General features: G+C 46.6%; 1 protein-coding gene across 4 annotated transcripts in view; it reads right to left on the minus strand.

The window, feature by feature from the left end:
• GGT1 (gamma-glutamyltransferase 1) overlaps nt 1–22,763 on the minus strand; it is a 244,715-nt gene that overhangs the window by 39,366 nt on the left and 182,586 nt on the right. For all 4 annotated transcript variants that reach the window (XM_086942788.1, XM_086942789.1, XM_086942790.1 and 1 more), the window contains 2 exons: nt 14,562–14,722; nt 12,609–12,758 (listed from right to left, as the gene is read on the minus strand). In XM_086942788.1, coding sequence (XP_086798914.1) covers nt 12,609–12,758; nt 14,562–14,722 — 311 coding nt within the window. The remainder of the gene's footprint in view (nt 1–12,608; nt 12,759–14,561; nt 14,723–22,763) is intronic.

The raw sequence follows: 22,763 nt of genomic DNA on the forward strand, positions 1-22,763 counted from the left end.
CGGGCATAAGTTATATAATTCTCTAAGAAGTATTACGGCTTTGTGTGCCTGTCTTTGTAAATAAGATAAGTGATGGAAGGTTCGACCTGCTGCTGACGGATTGGTAGACATGTCGCCGCGGGCCAAACAAACCTGCAGATAATCACATACATGACAAATGTAGTACGACAGTTGATAAAGGAGCTGATCTTAAACTGCTGCTGTCTGTTGGAAAAAAACTCAACTTTTTTGCAAAGGCCCAAATGACAAGCAGAGCAATTGCCACAGGTATGAAACCCTATTGGGCATTTGGGAAACCAATTATCTACTTTCAAGCTCTCTGGTAGCCAAAACTTAGACGGATATACCAGGAAGGATTTTCCGTCACACGAAAAATAAAATACCCCTCACTTTGAACCACATGAATGAAATGTGAGCGACTCAGCGATCCCCACCTATTCTGTGAATACGGTGAAAAGCATACCTAGGATCTGTCACATATTGTGACACATTTGTATGTGGTATAAGGAGATGTTGATTACGTTTTGTTGGCAGTCTTTTGATTCCTTGTTTTTAAACTCTTTTGAGTAGAAAGATTTTAATTGAGATACATTTTCTTTGATTAACAGCCCTGAGGAAGTTCCTTCTTGTGGAACGAAACGTGTCGGCTGCATTTTGGATGTCTTTGATAAGATGAATAAAAATAGTTTTAAGAAGAATGGAAGCTCTTGGAGAATTCAATCAAGTAAAAAACAAGAACTGTGAAGGAATGTACAGAGATACTGATATACTAAGCAACAATTATTGAAGGGCTATATAATAATGGAGAGAGCTCTCTCATCTGCTCTGATTCAGTTGAGGTTTGGGTCTTAGTGATGGTTGATTCAGGGAGGTTGGTACTGCCATTCTATACATGTTTAGGAATGGCAAACTGATGTAGCATGATTTCTATAACCGTCTCCTGTAAATTGGTTGAGTAGAAGGTTTTACCTCGTCGCCAGTGGTAAAATCATTACACTCAGACTGGACAACACACCCATACCAATACCCCGCCAAACTAACTGGCTCAATCAGCAAACCTCTATTTGCATTTGCAAAAGAAAATGTTAAAGAGTACATCTCTGAACTAATCTTAGAAATCAGCTCATACTCTAATCAGCTCTTGCCTATTCTGGCAGGTACAGTGCTCTCCTTCCTCACCCCGATTAATACATAAAAAGAGAGAAGAACCCTTGGTAACCCAAAGGACTGGGGCTCAAACTAGAACTTTTTGTAAAGAAGTCCTCTGGGAATGTTTTATATCCACATCTTAACTCACACTCATGATCAAAGTCACATGCATTTAGATCCAATCATACCGACCACATCCAAAGCTTGAGTCTGCTAAATAGTGGCACAAAAAACCTATAGTTAGTGAAATGATGGTTGAAGTTTATTAAAACAATATATTTCTCAAGGCATTACACAATAAAACAAAATTCTATCAAAGAAATCACAATAGAGCAAGTATGATACATTCAATAATGAAACCAATTGATCCTAGTTAAAATACAAAAAATGTTGCACAAGAGTTTAAAAACAGACAGTAACCTTTGTCATCAATTGCCACAATCAAAAACAAGATTTCACGACATAAACCTTGATGCCTTACAAGTCATAGACATCTAAGGTAATGTTCAAACAAATGGATTTTTGGCTACAATAGGAGCGTCTATTGTGGATGTGGTCGGTATGATTGGACCTAAATGCATGTGACTTTGATCATGAGAGTCACCCCAATTAAGGCAGTTTTTCCCTCTACAGCAAAAAAACAGATCTGAAACGAGAGAAAATTCAACCACATCTCCCTGATCCTGTAGGAACTTCACTGGCTACACCAAGAAGCAAAGGTCAAATGTTAAATAGGTTTCCGGTGCCACAAAGCCATTCATTAGAGTAGTCTACCAAAGTTGACCAACTTAGTTTTTTTCATTTTATATAACGCAAACTTGACCCAAAGGTATCGGAACACTTTACATGAGCATCGTTTGCGTTACACAAGGACACATTCATTTTTTGAAGGCACAGGAGATTAAGTGATTTGCCCAGAAACAAAGGATGTCATTGCCGAGACTCGAACCCGATTTCCAGATTAGAGCTCGACCACCCTATCCGTTAGCCTGCATCCTCTCCCCTACTTATCTCAAAAGATTGAGGATCAAAGTTTCACTGCACCTCGACAGTCCTAAATTTAAGAGTTCCCAAGTCAAGTAACAGTTATTCACTGAAAGAGCAAGCAATCTCTGGCACTCGCTGCGTACACAGATGAGAACTTATCCCACCCTCCAGTACTTCACAAGAGACTAAAAAAAGTAAATATTCCCTTTTTCAATAACTTCTTAGAGCACTTCTTGTTGACTCAGTCGCCTTCTAAGTCCATTAGGTCCCCATCCAAATGTCCCTGAAAGATTGGATACCCTAGCTACATTCAGCTTTCTTGTGCCTGCAGTACCTTCCCAGATGTTTCATTGAATGCTAATCAGTTATTTGTATATGTGATGATAATACTAGATGGTACATCTATGCTATATAAAACCTGCAAAATAAATAAACAGTCAGTCCCACCAATGCCACGTCTGCTGACTTTAGCTCTACCACAAAGATTTTCTTACTTACCCGGCCTCTAAATAATAATAAACAGCAGATATCAGCCACTTGCCAGTCTTCTGAACGACGGCCATACATCTCAGCATGTTTGGACAAACTCCATGGGATTTAACCAAACTCTATGATTGCTTGGTTCAGGCATTCTAGAATTCCCCTTACAGGTAGTCACTGTTTAAAGTTAGGTGTTGTGGGCAGTTGCGTTCTTGCCCATTATGCGATCATAAAAGCTCCCCTACTTTATAAGAAGTCTGGGGTCAAAGAACTTGAGGGTTTAACTGCTTGCGCCTGAGGGAAGGGTCATTGCAGGAAACCACATTCCACCAAGGCAGTTCAAGTACAACACTCATCTGCATGTGTCTTCACACTTTTTGTTTTATTTCCTTGAACTTCCTGTTTTTAAACTCTTTGAGTAGAAACATTTTAATTGAGATATATTTTCTTTGATTAACAGCCCTGAGGAAGTTTCTTCTTGTGGAACGAAACACGTAGGCTGCATTGTGGATGTCTTTTGATAAGATGACTAAAGAATTGTTTTAAGAAGAATGGAAGCTGTTGGAGTTACGCATGCACTTACTGTCATTACACACATAATCCAGTCCCTGCCGTTCAGTGTTAGCCTGCGATAGACATGAAAACAAAGCAAAACAAAGTGTTTGCTGTTACCACCACACTAACAGGGATTTTAGCAGCATTTTTATTTACCTTTGGTGGCTTCTTTAAAAACATGACCAAGTGGTTTGTTAGGTCTCCCCTCAGCAGTGCATGCGCTGTCTCTTCGAGACACACTGTATTCAGGATATGGGCATAAAGCTCTGCCCATCTTCTGCTCATGTATTTTATTGGCTTTTTTTAGTCTTTTGTAAATGTTATTTTATTGTTTTTTTTTATTTTTTAAAAACCTTTATTTTCTTTATGCACAATACACAGCTGTCTGCCTACAACCCAACGGGCCGGCCGCTATGACATTCAGCAGTATAACATCATACAGTGGAGCTCCCATCTTGCATGCGGGTTAAACGACCCGCAGTGTTTCCATGTGCGTAACGTAAAATCAAAGACAAACCTAGTAGGTTTCATTTTTAAACTTTTGATGAATTAAACGATAACATAAAAACATATAAACACATGGCAAAAATCAATTGCAGGGACTCAAGAGGAGAGGGCAAAGAATCCAAATATCATACAATAATGAAGCATATGTCTTGGTTTGAAGGGTGGCGAGCAGCGCAACAAATACATATTATTACAGACAAACGTCCGGAACGTCAACTAAGGGGACAGTGAAATATCAATGGTGTAGTCCTGTGGGGGGGGGGGGGGTACAAATATTTCCACGGTAAGCATTCCATTGGGACCAAATTCTGCCCCATTTCTTAGGTCGGCCCCGAGCCACATAGACCGTCTTTTCCCTGAACATGCACCAGTCCATGTTCTCCTTCCAAGCCGTTATCGTGGGTGGTCTATGGGAACCCCAGAGTTGTGCAATATCCCTCTTGGCAACCGTGTTACCAAGAGTCGCCCAAAAAGTCTGGGCCATATTATATTCCGTCGTTTCCCAAACATTAAGAAGGCATCGTCGGGCCTCAGGCAATAGAGAGACCCCAGTGACCCTTTCCATAATCGCATGCACTCTAGACCAGAAGGCAGACACCTCAGGACACTCCCAAATGATATGCAGGAAGGTACCACTCATACCGCAGCCGCGCTTGCATAACCCATCAAGGGAGTAACCCATTCGCACCAGACGCGTACCAGTCACATATACTCGATGGAGGATCTTCAACTGTACAAAGCGGAGGCGGGCAAGTATGGCTACCTCCTTAGGGGAGGAGACGGCCATTTGCCAATCCTCATCATCGAGTTCCAAGCCATCAGCGGTCCACGAAGCCCTGAGTCGCACAAGAAGATCAGCCCTGTTATTGATGAGTTTTTTGTAGATCAGGGATATAGTACTGTCCGGCACATGGCCATCAAGAATGCGATCCTCTAGCGGCGAGGATTGGGGAATCACCGTCCCCGGGGGGAAGACGGAGGTCAAGGCATGCCGCACTTGAAAGTACCTGAAGTGTTCCTTGTCGTCAAGCTCGTATTCTCTTTTAAGCGCCTCAAAAGTCTTAACACTACCTTTGGACCAGAGATCCTCCACCTTGCTAATACCAATCATGCCCCATTTATCGAATCCTTTCGTTCTCCAGATTGCCCAGTCTATCAGAGTCATACAACGGTGTCACTCGGGTTAACCTATCGCTCCATCCCATAGCAGCATTCGCGTCTCGCCACACTCGCACAGCACTTTTCGTAGGACCAGTCAGGGCGTTAAATGGCTCCTTAGAATACAGTGCCCTGTTAAAATTCCCACATGGCAGGAGATGTTTATCCATCGCAAAGGCGGGAGCAGGACCAGGGGCGTAGATTACGTGATTAATCGCGCACAGCTGCGAGGCCCAGTAGTAGCGTCTGATGTCAGGGAGGGCAATGCCACCGTCGTACCACGGCAAAGTAAGTTTGGGTAAGGAGATACGAGCACGCCCGTCCCAAATCAATTGTCTCTGAAGGCTCTCAACCTCACGAAAATACCCGGAAGGTATGGGATCAAAAAAATTCTGAAGTGCATACAGGAACCTAGGGAGCGACATCATCTTAAAGAGAGTCGCACACCCCAATGGGGAGAGGGGCAAGCGACATCACCGTGAGACGTCAAGTTTAAGCCGCTGGAGAGGAGCATGAAGGTTACAGTCGTAACGGACGGTGGAATCCAAGGAGACATGAATCCCCAGGTACTTAAAACTCAACTACCTGAATCGGGAATCTACGGGGCAACGGAGGGAGATCCCCGGCCAGAACATAGACACAGGATTTGGTCCAGTTAATAACAAGACCCGAATTCTTCCCGAAGACGGTAAGAACATCAAAAAGCACATTAAGAGACTTCCGGGGTGAGGTGAGATAAAGAAGAATGCCATCTGCATACAGCGAGACACGGTCTTCAAAGTCAGGGGCCCACTGGATGCCCCTGATCGAGGGCTCCCAGCGAAGCCACTAGGCTAACGGCTCCAGAGCGAGGGCAAAAAGCAACGGAGACAGCTGGCAACCCTGTCGGGTGCCACTCCCAAGTGCAAAAGAACCAGACACCCTGCCATTCACCACCACCTGGGCTAGTGGTCGTTCGTAAAGGAGCTTAACCCAGGCAATAAAATTCGAGCCGAAACCAAACTTGGAGAGAGCTGCCCAGAGATAAGGCCATTCGATGGTATCAAAAGCCATGGTGGCATCAAGGGAGGCCAAAATGGCCGATTCAGTCAGAGTTCCAGCTCTCGCGAGAACTCCATGGAGTCTCCTAAGATTAAGGGCGGTGTTTCGATGCGGGATGAAACCGGATTGATCCGGATGGATCAAGTCGCCGATCACCTTAATCAGACGAGTAGCCAGTAATTTGGCCAGTATCTTGGGCTCAGCATTAAGCAGTGAAATGGGTCTGTAGGAAGCGCATCGATCACATGGTTTACCTTCCTTGTGGATGACAACGATAGTGGCCAGGCGCTGGTCAATAGGAAGGAGGCCAGTTTCGAAGGCCTCGAGAAACATATTTCTCAAATATGGCGCCATTTTGTCAGGCCGCAACTTGTAGAGCTCAATAGGCAATCCATTGGGCCCCATGGCCTTACCGGATCGAAGGGCATGAATGGCACCAGCGATCTCATCCACTGTTATGGGCGTATCCATCAAGGCCCTGTCTTCATCAGAGAGGCAGGGTAGCGCGATATCACGCAGGAGCAAACAAGAATCGCACTCATCTCTATCACTTACAGAGGAATAGGCCGTCTGAAAGTGGTCTACAAAGCAATCAACAATCCCAATCGGATCAGACACACAGTCCCCATTCAACTTTTCAATCACCAGAATAACTCGATTCGCTCTCTCAGACTTGTCCAACCACGCAATAAGCTTACCCACATCATAGAGTCTACCCAGCTGGTCTCGATTCATGACTTTGGCCGCGTCTGTCACCAGGGCTCTGTAGTCTTCCTGTTTCAAAGTTAGGGAGTGTAAAGTCGCAGGAGTATCATTTCCACCCAATTCACTTTCAAGTACAACTATTTCATCCTCAAGACGCAATAATTCTTCATGCTTGGCCTTCTTAGTAGCAGCAATCAACGACAATGGATAACCCAGAATAACAGTTTTGAAAGCCTCCCATAGGGAAACAGAAGAGGAGAAAGACCCAACATTTTCATCAAAATAGCAATCAATGGCCTTGACCAGCTCAGAGCGCGTCTTGGGGTTTCGCAAGTACCAAGGATTGATAGGAGCAATTCTGCCCTCACTACCTACCCCAACCACTACCCTTAGCCACAGGGGGGAATGATCAGAAATGCCCCTTGGGAGGTGACGGACCTCCCGCACAGAGGGGGAGTGGGCCGACGTCATTAGGAAATAATCTATTCTAGAAAGACTGCCGTGGGCTCCAGAATGGAACGTATATTGCAAGTGCGAGGGGTGTAGCAGCCTCCAAACATCCACCAATCCAAAGGTTTCCAGCAGTTCAGAAAGCCACATCTGGGAATTCGGTAAGACTCTGGGGGGGGGTATCGATCAGAGTTACCAGAGACCACAGAATTAAAATCCCCCCAAGAATAAGGAGGCCATCAGGAAGCCCCAACAAAAGCCGACCGAGGTTAGCATAGGTAGTGGCCTGGAGACCCGGGGGGACGTATACATTAACTATTGAGAGCATCTTACCCTCCCACCTCCCCGAAATAGCAGCATATCGACCCCTATCATCAAGTGTTATATCATCAATTTCAAGGGGCAGAGAGGATCTAATCAGTATGCCCACCCCTCTGGAACCGGAGGTGAACCCAGCATGAGCAACCAGTCTATAACCACGTCTATCCAAGGCCCGGCAAGCGTTCCCTATCAGATGGGTCTCCTGTAACAAAGCAATGTCAGGGGACTGGCGTCGGAGGAACTGGGAAACAACGCCACGTTTTATCTTATCCCCCAGACCATTAACGTTCCAGGACAGCAACTTCAACTCACCACCCCCCATCCCGGTAAAGGACCGCAACCCTCCCTCCTCGGAACCCAACTACAGAAGGATAAGAGCAAAGCGTACGGTGCCATGTGAAAAAAACAAATACAGTAACAAAAACAAGCCCTGCCCCCACCCCCCCAACAACCCCCCGTTACAACACCCCCCACCCTGCACCCCTGCGTATGACTAAAAAGCCACCCCAATTTGCAGTGTGCCTGTCGCCCTCTCATAACTACACTACACTACACAAAGAACCCCAGAGGAGGAAAAGAGTCAACCCACACCCGAACCACCCTCGGGCTCAACCCTAACAATAAAGAAGCAAATGGCATAACTCAGCTGATAAATAGTAACAAGAAACCAGACGTCGAGAACCACAGTGTCACTCCTGGGCCGATGCACCCCCTTCTGCTCCACCCGGGCGTCCGCTCATATCGTCTCTTTTCGGCAATGAGTCAAGCCAGTCACTAGCGCAGTCTGGTCGATCAAAGAAAAATGTTCGTTCCTCATATTCGATGCGTAGTCGAGCTGGAAACAACATCGCATACTTGAGGCCCAAGTCCCGCAAGCGCCTTTTCACTCCCTGGAACCCCATCCTTTGCCGCTGGACTTGAGGAGTAAAATCCGGGTAGATGTTAAGAGTACTATTGTCGAACTTCAGTGGGCCACGACCACAAGAGGCCTGGAGGATAGCGTCTCTGTCCCGAAAATGGAAAAGCCTTGCAATAATAGGCCTCGGGGGGCTCCTGGTTTAGTCTTCCCACCCGGAAAGCGATGAGCACGTTCAACCGCAAAGAATTTGCTGAGTCCGGCAGGAGCAAGATAGCTGAGGATCAGATCCTCCACAAGAAGGTCAACAGTGGTGTCATCTTGATTTTCCGGCACTCCCACCAAGCGAATGTTGTTCCGCCGGGCCCTATTTTCATATTCGCACAGTCGGGCCATCGGGTCGTGCGATGATCGCAGGTTACCAATCTCCGACTGTGCGTCCGCCATATCAGTGACGAGACTGGAGGTCTTCAAATCCAAAGCCTTGACCCCCTCATTCGTCTTAGCCAGATCCGCTCTGATAAGTGTGACATCAACAGCCACAGTATCTATCTTGGAGGCAAGAGCCTCATATTGTAGCCCCATATCAGCCTTCATCCCAGTAATGGCACTCATTAGGTCCTGGAGCGAAACCTCCGATGGCGCGGCAGAGTCCGTCCTGGGGTCCGCAAGAGTACGACCGGTATCGCCGGGGGAACCCTTTGGTTGCGTATAGCGGTCCATCACATTAGTCTGGATCGGTCCCCCACGGGTCGGCGTCTTCGTCTTGCGCCTCTCGAACTCAGGTTTGGAAGCCATATTGGAAGCCGTGCCCCGAAGGGGCCTTCGGGACCTGGTGAAAATGGCCCATGCTATTGAGATACCAAATCAGAATTTCAGGCCAATACTGTAGAATGCGAGTCGAGGGATGAAGCAGGGGTAGAGGGATATGGCAGGACAACACAGCGTGTCGAAGCTACACCGACTTGGGAGCCAAACCGCTCTTAGAATAGTCAATCGAGGGGTCGAGGAGAAATCGAAACTGAAAGCGACAATGAGGCCGGCTGGGAGGATGTCCCTAAGGCCGTTGTTGTTGACTTACTCCTCGGCCCACCAAAGCAGCAGAGTCCCCGGTCTCGATCGGGGGCGGGCCAGAAAGATGAAGTTGATGTAAAATCGGCTCCCGGTTATTTTATTGGTTAATATGTTTAGTAGTACCTCCTTAGTACCTCCTTTTCTCCTATTGTACCCTCCCATGAGGACTGCCCTGTTTCATGTGTTGTTACTCAGTATGTTTTATTTAAACTTTGTGGTCACTACTTTCTTAATGACTTTCTCCTGAATGCTGGTGTAGGCTCTACACACTCTTCCGCAACCCGTCCTTGTTCCACTGGCTTTGGTTCCTTACGCTATATTTTGTAGCGCTTCATCACACAGAATGGCCTTGCCGATTTCTCTTTCAAGTTCAGCCCTGAAGGAATGCGTAGGACTTTGTTTGCTTTTGTGGATGCTTTATTTTGCACATACAGCGCGGTCCCGCCGTGCGTTATCACACAGAATGGCCGCACAGCATTCTTTATTTATGCACGGACATGATGCTTCCCGGGAAGTCTCCTCTCAGATCCCCGTACCAGACATCAAGCTCCACTGCAAATGAAACAGAGGAGGGACGACAGACTGGAAATCCGAAGGAAAAGTGTAGGAGTTTGACTAGGTCGGTTTCTATCCCTCCTCCCTTGACCCTAAGCTGGCTTCCCAGAGTATTGTATGATTTGTGGTCCACAAGCAACAACACGCTATACAGGAGCTTCAAGTGTAATTTACCGTCCACGTGATGCAATTCGGCTTGCTAGCTATACCGTTTTTGCAGACGCTGCCACAATACGCGGGGGCTAGGGGGGGGGCAGGGTGGACCTAAAACCATTTCTATTCCTCCCTTTCTTGCAGAGTCCTGTAGCATTGTTGGAGTTGTATTCTAGGTATGTTACCACAGTTCTGAAAAACTGCCATTGTACACTACAAACCCCGGCTGGCAGAGTGGCTAGTTTGTTGCACAGGGTTTTTGACAGTACAGACGACAAGGCAATTTGTTGTAGGCCTCTGGCTCCATCACACTGTCGGAAAACATCTTAACAAAAGAAACTCCTATCTTCAGTTTCTTTGAGTGACTTACCGGACCAGTCCACAGGGAGAAACGCTTGTTAGTTGAGGTCAACAAGGACGAGTCAAGTACTCAACCATTTGGAAAGTTACCTTTTTAATTCAGTAAAATGAGCATTAGCCATCTTGATAAAATTTGAATAAGTAGTGATACTTTGCTCATTAAACATTTTAAGTAGCAGCATAAGTAATCCTCAACCTTCATTAGCAGCTTAAAGTAAGATTTCAGCACTTCATTCACTGTATGCTACCACTCCTATCAAGGCGGGGAACCTTTTTGTACCCCAAAAGTAACTTTACCTTCGTCACATAGCATGCTATCCAACTTTCTTTATTTATGCACAGCGCCGCTTTCACTTTAAATTTCAGTACTGCCGGGAACACGGAGGCTTTTGCTTTCGTCCAGTTCAAAAGCCCATTCTTTATTTATGCATGGCATGCCGAAAGACTCAACATTCAGCTTAGGCCATGGTGCCATGCAAATTTCCTCAGCAGTCTCATTGGAGCTCTAAAACATGTTCAGTGAAAGAACTGACCATTCTGAATGCTCATGTGTGGTTTGGACAAAGTGAAGATTTTCTTTTCAAATATGGCCGCCCTACATGCAATCGGTCAGGTTGTCTTGTGTCTGTACGGTATTCCATTTTCTGTTTTTACCGCCACTGTTCAGGATATGTTCTGGGTTTTACAGTACAGCACAACCGTGTAGGAATACCTTGCTGATAGTTAAGTCACATACGCCCTGTGCCCCCCTGCAGGAAGTGCTATAGAGCCGCCAGGCCTTAGCGGGGTAGAGCCTGCTCAGAAAGGAGTGTCAGGCGCTGTAAATGCATATCTCTTCCTGTGGCATTGCTGCTTCCAGTCTCATGCCAATTAGCTTGGGTTATAATATGAACTCTGGCATCTAGCAACAATTCCATATCTTTCGTACAGCAATCTTTGTGTATCCTCATTCATGCAGCTTTGCTTACATCAGCCCTTATTCCCTTAATACTTTTCCACTACACACACTACCACATAATACCACCACACAAATCCACTAAACACCACACACAATTTCACAACTTACAATTCCAGTATAAACAACATAATTCCTCTACACACCACATGCATTCACTACACTATAAACATAAACTCATATGTAAAACATATGGTCATGTACAACGCCAATAGCTCTAACTCTAAAAAATGCGAGACCTATTGCATTGAAAATGCTTGTGTTGAGGAAGGAGCAATGACTTTCATAAGGAAATATGGTTTAACCAGTGGAGGCTGGCAGGGAACAGAGGTGGCGGGGAGAGGGGATGGGTGAGTTTTGAAAAAAAAAAAGACCACGTACCTTTTAAATGGCCGCTGTCTCTCCGTCGCGTTGCCCCTGTTCCCAGCGAGGTCCAAACTGGAAGCACCTAGGCTCCCCATAGCCAATCACAACGCTGGAAGTCAGTGTTGTGATTGGCCTGAGCACCAACTAGAACAGGGAGCCTGTGCATGTTCAACCAACAGGCTGTGCATTACAGCCTGGCGGGGAAGATGCAAAGTGCGCATGACTCTGACCGGCCCATGACGGCCGGCCAAAAAATCATGCCCACTTGGAGTGTGCAAACCACTTCTCCCCCTGTGGCCCCAGCCCTGCCCCGCCCTAACCCAGCCCTATAGCAAAGAAAAATAAAATGATAACAACAAGGTTATTAACATTTTATCTTTATTTTTTTCTGCTCTGTGAGCAGTGGGGCGACGCTCCTCCGCCTTAGCAGAGGAGCCGCCCCCGGGATTAACTGAGAGTTTTCCATTTGCATTTAGGACCGAAAGCCTTGAGACCGAAATTTTATTTCAATGATTTTTTGGTCTACAAACACAAATAAAATACTTGAGATTAAAAAAAACATTCAGCACATTCAAGGATTTCCCTTGCACTGTGCTTTTGCCCCAGATCTTCAGACTTGTGGAAGTAATATCACTTTTCCCTTGAACCCCCAATGGCCCCATAGGAACAGAAATCATTGTGCATGATGATGGTACATTTACATTTAGAATATTTACAGAAATATCTGAGTCTGGAGCATGTACAAAACCACTGAAGGCTAAGAGACACTGAGGCTGCTACAAAGAGCCAAGACTCAAGGGTATGCCAGTAGGCAGACTGGTGTAACTGCAAGGCCTGTAACTAGTCGGCAGGGCTTGCAAGCAGCAACCTGGAGATAGCAATGGTTCTAGCAAGAGATCTCAGCGGGAGGTCCAGTGCAAGGTGCTTAAGACTCACCTTTCAGAATATTTAGCATCAGCATAAGCACCGGGCCACTGAGGGGGGCATCTGGGCCATACACGGTGTAGTCCCCGATCTGGATTTGGAGAGGATTTTCAATCAGTTCCACCTTGTAGTTTCTCAGGTCTTCATCCGTAATGATCCCACCTGCAACAGAAAGACACCTTGCGGAAGCAACATTGACCCTGGGCAACTGGGAATGATAATTTACTCTAGTCTAGTCTAGTCTTGCAGTAGAGTTTTCCAAGTGATCTTTACTGCATGTTACCAGCGTTATTCCACTCTGCCACCTCAAGGCGCTACAGAGAACACGGTAATACCAATGGACCCGTTAAGGAGCTAAAGGCCCCATAAGGATTACAAGATGTATTTCACCCTCAGACTTCAGCTGCTGCAGTCTCATTTTCTATGTAGAAAGACAATAAATAAATGAAATATAAGTGCAGCAAACACAAACAGAAGTACCAGCAGTGGGGCCCTGATGAAGGCCGGCCTACACCGCTTGGCAAACTGGTGCCTGCTGTGGTGCACGCAGGGTGAGAACCAGGACCAGTGGTTTAGGGAAACACACTGTACACTGCATCTGTGGAGAGCACCAATCAGAGGTGGGGCTAAAGCTTTCTTTCAAGCTACTCCCTGCTTGCGAGAAAAAGCACCGCACCAATTAGAGGCAGAGTTTATGCTTTGTTTCAAGCTATGCTCCATCTCTGAGGAAAGCACTCATCAGAGGAGGGATTTATGTTTTGTTTCAAGCTACATACTGGACATGTGGAAAGTACCAAACAGGAATGGGGTCATCCGGTGCATGCAAGGACCCGGTTGGTGCATCCTTTGACCTACGCAAGGTTTACGGATCACCAGTCTCTCGCACCCTCCAGTTCTTGGACTTCTGACACACGGTCCATACTGGTACCCTGCTCCCCCGTGCACAGGGCGCACCCACCTGACTGCATCTGCCCCATCAAGTGTTCTTCTTCGGCACACACCGCCTTGCTTGGTGCCTTACACCCCGCCATTGTGACTACCTCTTCACCACACGTCAATGTGGCAGGTCCTCATATCCTCATTAGGTACTCGGATCTCCGTGGATTTTGACGTCATCCTATTATTGATTCTGTTTGCTGGATTCATCAGACCCCTTAGCCGCTCTGGCTACTCCACCGGCTCTCTGATCTCACCATTCTTTTAAACCGCCACACAGCCCTGAAGAGTGACGGGATACTTACCGTTTTGTGTCGAAACACGTGTCGCTTGGTCGTTTCTTTGTTTTTGCATTATTAAAAACTTTCCAACTAATCTACGGTGTCGACCACTTGAATACGAGACATTCTACCAGTATTTCTTATCCTCATTACGTGTGCCCGGGACTTTTTCTCAGGAATGGGGTTATGCTTCGTTTCTGTGGAAAGAACTCATCGAAAGTTGTGCTAAGCAATGCTTTATTTGTGCCGGTGTTTTCTGGTGACTGACAGCAGCACTTATTTGTAAACGCAGTTAAATGTTTTTGATAAACCATCACACAGAGGCGTTTGTGCATTTTGAAGAAGCACTTTTTAGTGCAGCTTTAAACTAGGTAATATAACTTAAAAATTTTTATAAAAAACTTGAACTTAAACCTGCAGTGAAAAAATGAGGTAGGTTGTGCAAAGTACAGTGCACCAGTGAGTGATACCTGGGGTCCTGGCGCTTAATATTTTACAAATTAAGCACTGGTGCTAAGGTATGCTTCAAGTTTTTCTCTGCTTCTACAGAGAGCTTGCTTTGTTCTTCTATCCACCTCCGCAAAAGGCACCTAGGAGAGATGGGCTTTGCTGTTTCTCTCAATACCGCCTATCTTTGTCTGTGTGTGTGTGTGGGGAGGGGGGGGGGGAGGGGGTGGCAGTGGTTTGTCTCAACGCACAAATCTCACCGCGAACCAAAACCTTCTAGCGCATAGAGGCGCAAGCTTACCTGCGGCCTTGATGTCTTTCACCACCTGCGCAGCCAGGGACCCCGTGTAAAAAGCTTCCGCGCCCTCTGTGGCTATGGTCTCCAAAGTCTTGGCGAGTTGTGGAAACTTGATTATTTCCCCCTCGGTCAGGACCTTTCTTTGGGGATTGCAGAGGATGTCACTGGAAAAAGAATTCAAGGCAACAACAAAATCAGTTTTTCTAATAGATGATGCTAACAGCTCCATACTCCGCTCCATGAGACCCTCATGGGTTAGTGGTCGTGCTTTATAAGACCTTGACTGATTGATTGGTTTAGTTGGGATTTACCATTAGAATTTAGGAACCAAGTCAGGAGTAAAAGGTATCTATTAAACTGGGCCCACAATTTTCACTTAATGCAAAGGATGCACCTGTGTGAGAGAGTATAACATGCTCCTAGCGAGTTTTCAAAGGTCTCCCTTCAAATGTCTATACAGCTGTGATCTCCATCGTCCATGGAGAGGCGTAACGTCTTCCCTCGGGGAAAACTCAGGACTTGGTCTTTACCAGGCCATTCCTTTGGAAGAAATCCCAGGACAGGCTAGATTAGGAATACTGTAGCCACATGTATTGTCATCTCTACCTTGTGCCATATATTGAAAGAAATCTCTAACTAGGGGTTCCACAGCTTTGATAACAGATAAAAGAAGGACCTCTAGCCTTTTCTATCATGCGAATTACTTCTGGTCGAAGTAAACAGTCCCAAACTACTAATAACTGATAATTGCTTCATTAGTGGCCACATCACAATAGTGACCACACATTAAAGGATTACTAGAAGCGACCACCCAGGTGTATGTCACAATATTGATTTAGGAGAACATATATCCAGAAAATTCACCAATACAATATCATGAAGGTGTACATACACAGACACACACACACACATGTTCAGTATAGATTCCCCATTCTAAATTTAACATCTACATACCTTGAAAATAGATAGATCTCCAAGATAAATAAATGTGGCATTAGGAATGTAAATAAAACAATATATAATCACCATCATGATATGATAGTCTATATTCTGGAGACAATATTTTGGCTGGACAATATTTAAAATTCTACTAGCAATGGAAGGAAAAGCTTCATCATAATGAAATGTGTTCAGGTGACTACTGAAAACAGCTACAGCAGCAGGTTCCCACTGACAGAAAGGAAATACTAAAAGCTAAAATCTCTACAGCTCAATATGAACCATGATTCAAAGAGCGGCTTATACGTGTTTTGGATTTCAAAAGAAATGTATTCATCAGCATATCTGTTTTTCACAATACATGGCTATCTATCAATATGCACTTTCCGTTTTGGGTTAACACACTCAAAATATTATCTTTTTTCTGATCAAAGCTCAATTTCTGAGTCAAAAATCAGATGAAATGCATGGGCTCCAAAAGTCAGCTTGTGATGTCCCTAGGACCAATGCATCATATGGATTTGGCCCCTACCTAGGATTTACCAATCATAAGCAAGGGATGTCCACTATATTGACAATGATGCCGACCTTATGCCAAAGATGGCCACCACTATATAAGGACCACAATTGTGGCATTGCTGCCCACAGAAATGCTAGAGGTTAGTCAATTTTCTCTCTGAACTGCCTCCCTGCTGACCCTTGGTCTTTAGGTCACTTTACAGAAAATAAAGAATATTACATATACACACATTTTCTCTTATGTACTCTCTCTCACTCAGTCTCTTTCTCTGTGCAGGATACACATTAACCTACCAGTCTGTTTTGCTGGCATTAGAACCACTGACCTGCAAGTTACACACATATCACTGCAGCAATCATACAACCTCCGTAACCATCTTTTTGGGATTGCAGCCCATTAAATGCAGTGGGGTAGGAGAAGGAATTACCACCGGATCTGGTTCTGCTTTTGTGCGTGTGTGTGGAGGGGTGTGAGCAGGAGTCTGGCTGAGCAGAGGTGTCTGGTAGGAAGTTTATGTGCTTGTTGAAGGACATGGGGCCAATCTTGTGTAAGGCTTGCAAGGCATTTTATGTGCGTTAGGAGTTTGAATTATGCTTGTTCGTGGATTAGGAGCTAGGGAAGCTGTTTGAATTGTGCAGTGATGTGATTGCGGGGTGGGAGCTTGAGGGTGAGCCTGGCCACTGAGTTTTGTGTGGTCTGGGCTGGAGTCTTCTAGTCTGTTGAGATTTGGTTCCAGCAAAGAGTGTGCTGCTGTAGACGCTCTTGCTAGTGTTAATGGCTCGGATCGCATTTCTGCACGTGTTTGTGGGGGCCATTTAAAACTCTTCTTGAGCATCTTGAATGTGTGGAGGTAGGAGATGGAGACTGCATTCACTTGGCCAGTCATGGTGAGTTAGTTGTCGATTACTACTCTGAGCTTCTTTGCATGGGTTGCTGGAAGGGGTATGGCTATTGTCCAGCATAGTCCAACATACCATGAGGTGGAGACCCATAGTGAGGTGTCTTTGCGGAAGAATACTGCTTCTGCCTTGTCTTTGTTGAGCTGGAGGCAGTTCTTTTTCATCCATCTGGTGACTTCGGTCAGCCAGGTATAGAAGCTGGACTGGGTATCTGGCCTTGACACCTTGCATTGATAAGGACAGTCTGGACTGGACACCTTGCATTGATAAAAACATTCTGGCCTTGACACCTTGCATTGATGCATACATTCTGGCCTTAAGACCTTGCATTGATACAAAGATTCTCACCTTGACACCTTGAATTGATATGGACAGTCTGGCCTTGACACCTTGCATTGATACTCACATTCTGACTGTGACACCTTGCATTGATAAGGACAGTGTGGCCTTGACACCTTGCATTGATACACACATTCTGGCCTTAACACCTTGTATTAATACACACATTCTGACCTTGACGCCTTGTATTGATACACACATTCTGGCCTTAACACCTTGCATTGATACTCACATTCTGACCGTGACACCTTGTATTGATACACACAGTCTGGCCTTGACGCCTTGTATTGATACACACATTCTGGCCTTAACACCTTGTATTGATACACACATTCTGGCCTTGACACCTTGTATTGATACACACAGTCTGGCCTTGACGCCTTGTATTGATACTCACATTCTGACTGTGACACCTTGCATTGATAAGGACAGTGTGGCCTTGACACCTTGTATTGATACACACATTCTGGCCTTAACACCTTGTATTGATACACACATTCTGGCCTTGACGCCTTGTATTGATACACACATTCTGGCATTAACACCTTGTATTGATACACACAGTCTGGCCTTGACGCCTTGTATTGATACACACATTCTGGCCTTAACACCTTGTATTGATACACACATTCTGGCCTTGACACCTTTTATTGATACACAGTCTGGCCTTGACGCCTTGTATTGATACACACATTCTGGCCTTAACACCTTGTATTGATACACACATTCTGGCCTTGACACCTTGTATTGATGCACACATTCTGGCCTTAACACCTTGTATTGATACACACATTCTGGCCTTCACACCTTGTATTGATGCACACATTCTGGCCTTAACACCTTGTATTGATACACACATTCTGGCCTTAACACCTTGTATTGATGCACACATTCTGGCCTTAACACCTTGTATTGATGCACACACTCTGGCCTTAACACATTGTATTGATGCACACATTCGGGCCTTAACACCTTGTATTGATGCACACATTCTGGCCTTGACACCTTGTATTGATGCACACATTCTGGCCTTAACACATTGTATTGATACACACATTCTGGCCTTAACACCTTGTATTGATACACACATTCTGGCCTTGACACCTTGTATTGATGCACACATTCTGGCCTTAACACCTTGTATTGATACACACATTCTGGCCTTAACGCCTTGTATTGATGCACACATTCTGGCCTTAACACCTTGTATTGATGCACACACTCTGGCCTTAACACCTTGTATTGATGCACACATTCTGGCCTTGACACCTTGTATTGATGCACACATTCTGGCCTTAACACCTTGTATTGATACACACATTCTGGCCTTAACACCTTGTATTGATGCACACATTCTGGCCTTGACACCTTGTATTGATACACACAGTCTGGCCTTGACGCCTTGTATTGATACACACAGTCTGGCCTTGACGCCTTGTATTGATACACACAGTCTGGCCTTGACGCCTTGTATTGATACACAAGTTCTGGCCTTAACACCTTGTATTGATACACACAGTCTGGCCTTGACGCCTTGTATTGATACACACAGTCTGGCCTTGACGCCTTGTATTGATACACACATTCTGACCTTGACACCTTGTATTGATGCACACATTCTGGCCTTGACACCTTGTATTGATACACACCGTCTGGCCTTGACGCCTTGTATTGATACACACAGTCTGGACTTAACACCTTGTATTGATGCACACATTCTGGCCTTAACACCTTGTATTGATGCACACATTCTGGCCTTGACGCATTGTATTGATACACACAGTCTGGCCTTGACGCCTTGTATTGATACACACAGTCTGGCCTTGACACCTTGTATTGATACACACAGTCTGGCCTTGACGCCTTGTATTGATACACACAGTCTGGCCTTGACGCCTTGTATTGATACACACAGTCTGGCCTTAACACCTTGTATTGATGCACACATTCTGGCCTTGACGCCTTGTATTGATACACACAGTCTGGCCTTGACGCCTTGTATTGATACACACTGTCTGGCCTTGACACCTTGTATTGATACACACAGTCTGGCCTTGACGCCTTGTATTGATACACACAGTCTGGCCTTAACACCTTGTATTGATGCACACATTCTGACCTTGACACCTTTTTAAAAAAAAAATATTTATTGAGTTCAGTCGGCATCAAAAAGGCAGATCATTATTCACAATTCAGCAAAGCCCTCTGAACGCCTAGCGCTGCACGCATCTATTTATTTATTTAACTACAGCGCTGCTCTGCCGATCCATTAATTTACTCGCGCTGCACTGTTGAACAATTATTTATTAATTTTGTAGCGCGTCCTCGCCGAGTCTGTCACATTGATTGACGCTGCACTGATATTGATTAGTGCGCTTTTGGCTCTATGACTATTCGCTTTGCATTTTCTGCCCCTGGCTGCGCTCGCCTTTGACCCTCCATTTTGTGCTGTTGTTGTTGTTTGGCCCCTGGTCAGCCCCTCCTCCCGCCACCGCCTCCCAGCTGCTGCCCCTCCCACCCACGATTAACTCCTGTACTCGCTCCTGAGCTCGCTGTAACCGCCTGGACCCTCCTTCAGTCCGGTTGCTCCTCCACGCTTCTGTCTGCTACCACGCTGGTATCGTTTTGATCTCCTACCCTGCATTTGTAAAGCCCTCTGAACGCCTAGCGCTGCACGCATCTATTTATTTATTTAACTACAGCGCTGCTCTGCCGATCCATTAATTTACTCGCGCTGCACTGTTGAACAATTATTTATTAATTTTGTAGCGCGTCCTCGCCGAGTCTGTCACATTGATTGACGCTGCACTGATATTGATTAGTGCGCTTTAGGCTCTATTACTATTCGCTTTGCATTTTCTGCCCCTGGCTGCGCTCGCCTTTGACCCTCCATTTTGTGCTGTTGTTGTTGTTTGGCCCCTGGTCAGCCCCTCCTCCCGCCACCGCCTCCCAGCTGCTGCCCCTCCCACGCTCCGCCCCCCCCACCATCCATTTATGGCCAAATGCCCCCACGCGCAGCGTCCACGCGCTTCGGCCACGCCGAAGGTGCGCCAAAGGTAAGCCCGTCTACGCCCGTCCGCGCCTGGACCGCGCCCAGCGCCATACCCCCTGGCCCTCGTCCCGCCCAGCCCTCCCGCATTACCTACGACGCCGCCACCCTCCTAGCCCTCAACCCTGGTCGAGCCCCCAACTGCGTCCAAGCCGCTCCTGGACACACCCATGGACCTTTTTCCTGCTACTCCTGCAAATTCAGCGGCACCGACTACATCTCCGCTACGACCACACCACAGACTCCCGACCCCAACCACCTACAATGCATCCTTCTCAACACCCGCTCGGTCCACAGACACGCCATTGACCTATGGAATCTACTAGACACCATCTCTCCAGACATCGCCTTCCTAACGGAAACATGGATGAACGCTTCCTCCGCCCCAGACATCACCATTGCCATCCCTGAAGACTATAAGATCACTCGCAAAGACCGCACCGACCACACAGGAGGAGGAATCGCTATCGTCCATAAGAAATCAATCCGCATCTCAACCAGCTCTGACACCAACCTCGCCAACTCCGAACACCTCCACTTCCAAATACACATCGACCCCAAGACCACACTCAGAGGCACCCTCCTCTACAGACCACCAGGACCCCGCGCAAAATTCAGTGAAGACATCACGGACTTCATCACTCCACACGCGCTCCCCTCCAAAGACTACATCCTTCTAGGAGACCTCAACTTTCACCTTGAAAAGATCAACGACCGCAACACCACCACCCTCTTGGACAACCTCGCCAACCTCGGACTTAAACAACTGGTCACTTCCCCCACCCAGATCGCAGGTCACACACTCGACCCCATCTTCACCTCCAGCAATCATGTCTCCTTCAGCCACACTACGGATCTCCTCTGGACTGACCACAGCTGCGTTCACTTCACCTACAACAAGCCGAAACCCATCAACAACCCCCAACCAACTCTGCAAAGAAACTGGAACAAAATTACCACCGACCAAATCTCCTCATCGCTCCTTCTAAACACCCCAGCCCACTCTTCTAACCCAGACCAAGCCGCCGCCAACTTCACCCTATGGTTATCCAACACCGCCGACACCTTAGCACCACTGAAAAAACGTCAAAGCAAACCTGGCAACAAGAAGGCCTCATGGTTCAACGATGATCTTAAGAAGTCCAAGAAACTCTGCCGCTCCCTTGAAAAGGCCTGGAAAAAAGACCCAACCACTAGCACCAAGGACGCCTTCAAAAACGCCACCCGCACTCACCACCAACTAATCCGAAAGGCCAAGAAAACAGCATTCAAGGATCGACTTGACAACAACGCCCACAACAGCAAGGAACTTTTCAACATCGTCAAGGAATTTTCCAATCCCTCGGCCAACTCCAACGACATCACACCCTCTCAAGCCCTCTGCGACTCCCTAGCCTCATTCTTCCACAACAAGATTGCAGACATCCACAACAGTTTCGACAACCAACCCGGAGACCTACCCACCCAACCATATGCTGAACATTCTCCCCCCGTGAACACCCTTGACGACTGGAACCCAATCTCCACTGAGGACACCATCCGCCTGATGAACTCCATCCACTCAGGATCACCCACAGACCCATGTCCTCACCACATCTTCAACAAAGCAGACTCCGTCATAGCACCGCACCTCCGAGACGTCATCAACTGCTCCTTCAACTCCGCCACCTTCCCGGAAAACTGGAAACACGCTGAACTCACCGCCCTTCTGAAAAAACCCACAGCGGACCCCACCGAACTCAAAAATTACCGCCCCATTTCGCTCCTTCCATTCCCGGCCAAAGTAATCGAGAAAGCTGTCAACAACCAGCTCGCCGCTTTTCTCGAAGCCAACAAATCCCTCGACTCCTCACAATCTGGCTTCCGAGCAAAACACAGCACTGAGACCGCCCTCATCGCAGCAACAGACGACATTCGAACTCTACTGGACAATGGAGACACAGTCGCCCTCATCCTCCTCGACCTCTCTGCAGCATTCGACACAGTCTGCCACAGCACCCTTTTACAACGCCTCAGAAACATCGGAATACAAGGAAAAGCACTTGAATGGATCACATCGTTCCTCACTGGAAGAACCCAGAGAGTCCGCCTTCCACCATTCAAGTCCGAGGCCTCTGAAGTCATCTGTGGCGTACCACAAGGATCCTCACTCAGCCCCACCCTCTTCAACGTATACATGAGCCCCCTCGCGGCCATCGCCCGCCAACACAACCTCAACATCATCTCCTACGCGGATGACACTCAACTGATCCTTTCTCTCACCAATGACCCCAGCACCGCCAAAACTAACCTACACGCAGGAATGAAAGAAGTTGCCGAATGGATGAAACACAGCCGTCTGAAACTGAACTCAGATAAAACAGAAGTCCTCATCTTAGGTACATCCCCCTCTGCATGGGACGACTCTTGGTGGCCGGAAGCCCTTGGAAAAGCACCCATCCCGACAGACCACGCACGGA

This window comes from Lissotriton vulgaris, chromosome 11 (assembly GCF_964263255.1).
Source record: "Lissotriton vulgaris chromosome 11, aLisVul1.2, whole genome shotgun sequence".
In the NCBI taxonomy this organism is placed as follows: domain Eukaryota; kingdom Metazoa; phylum Chordata; class Amphibia; order Caudata; family Salamandridae; genus Lissotriton; species Lissotriton vulgaris.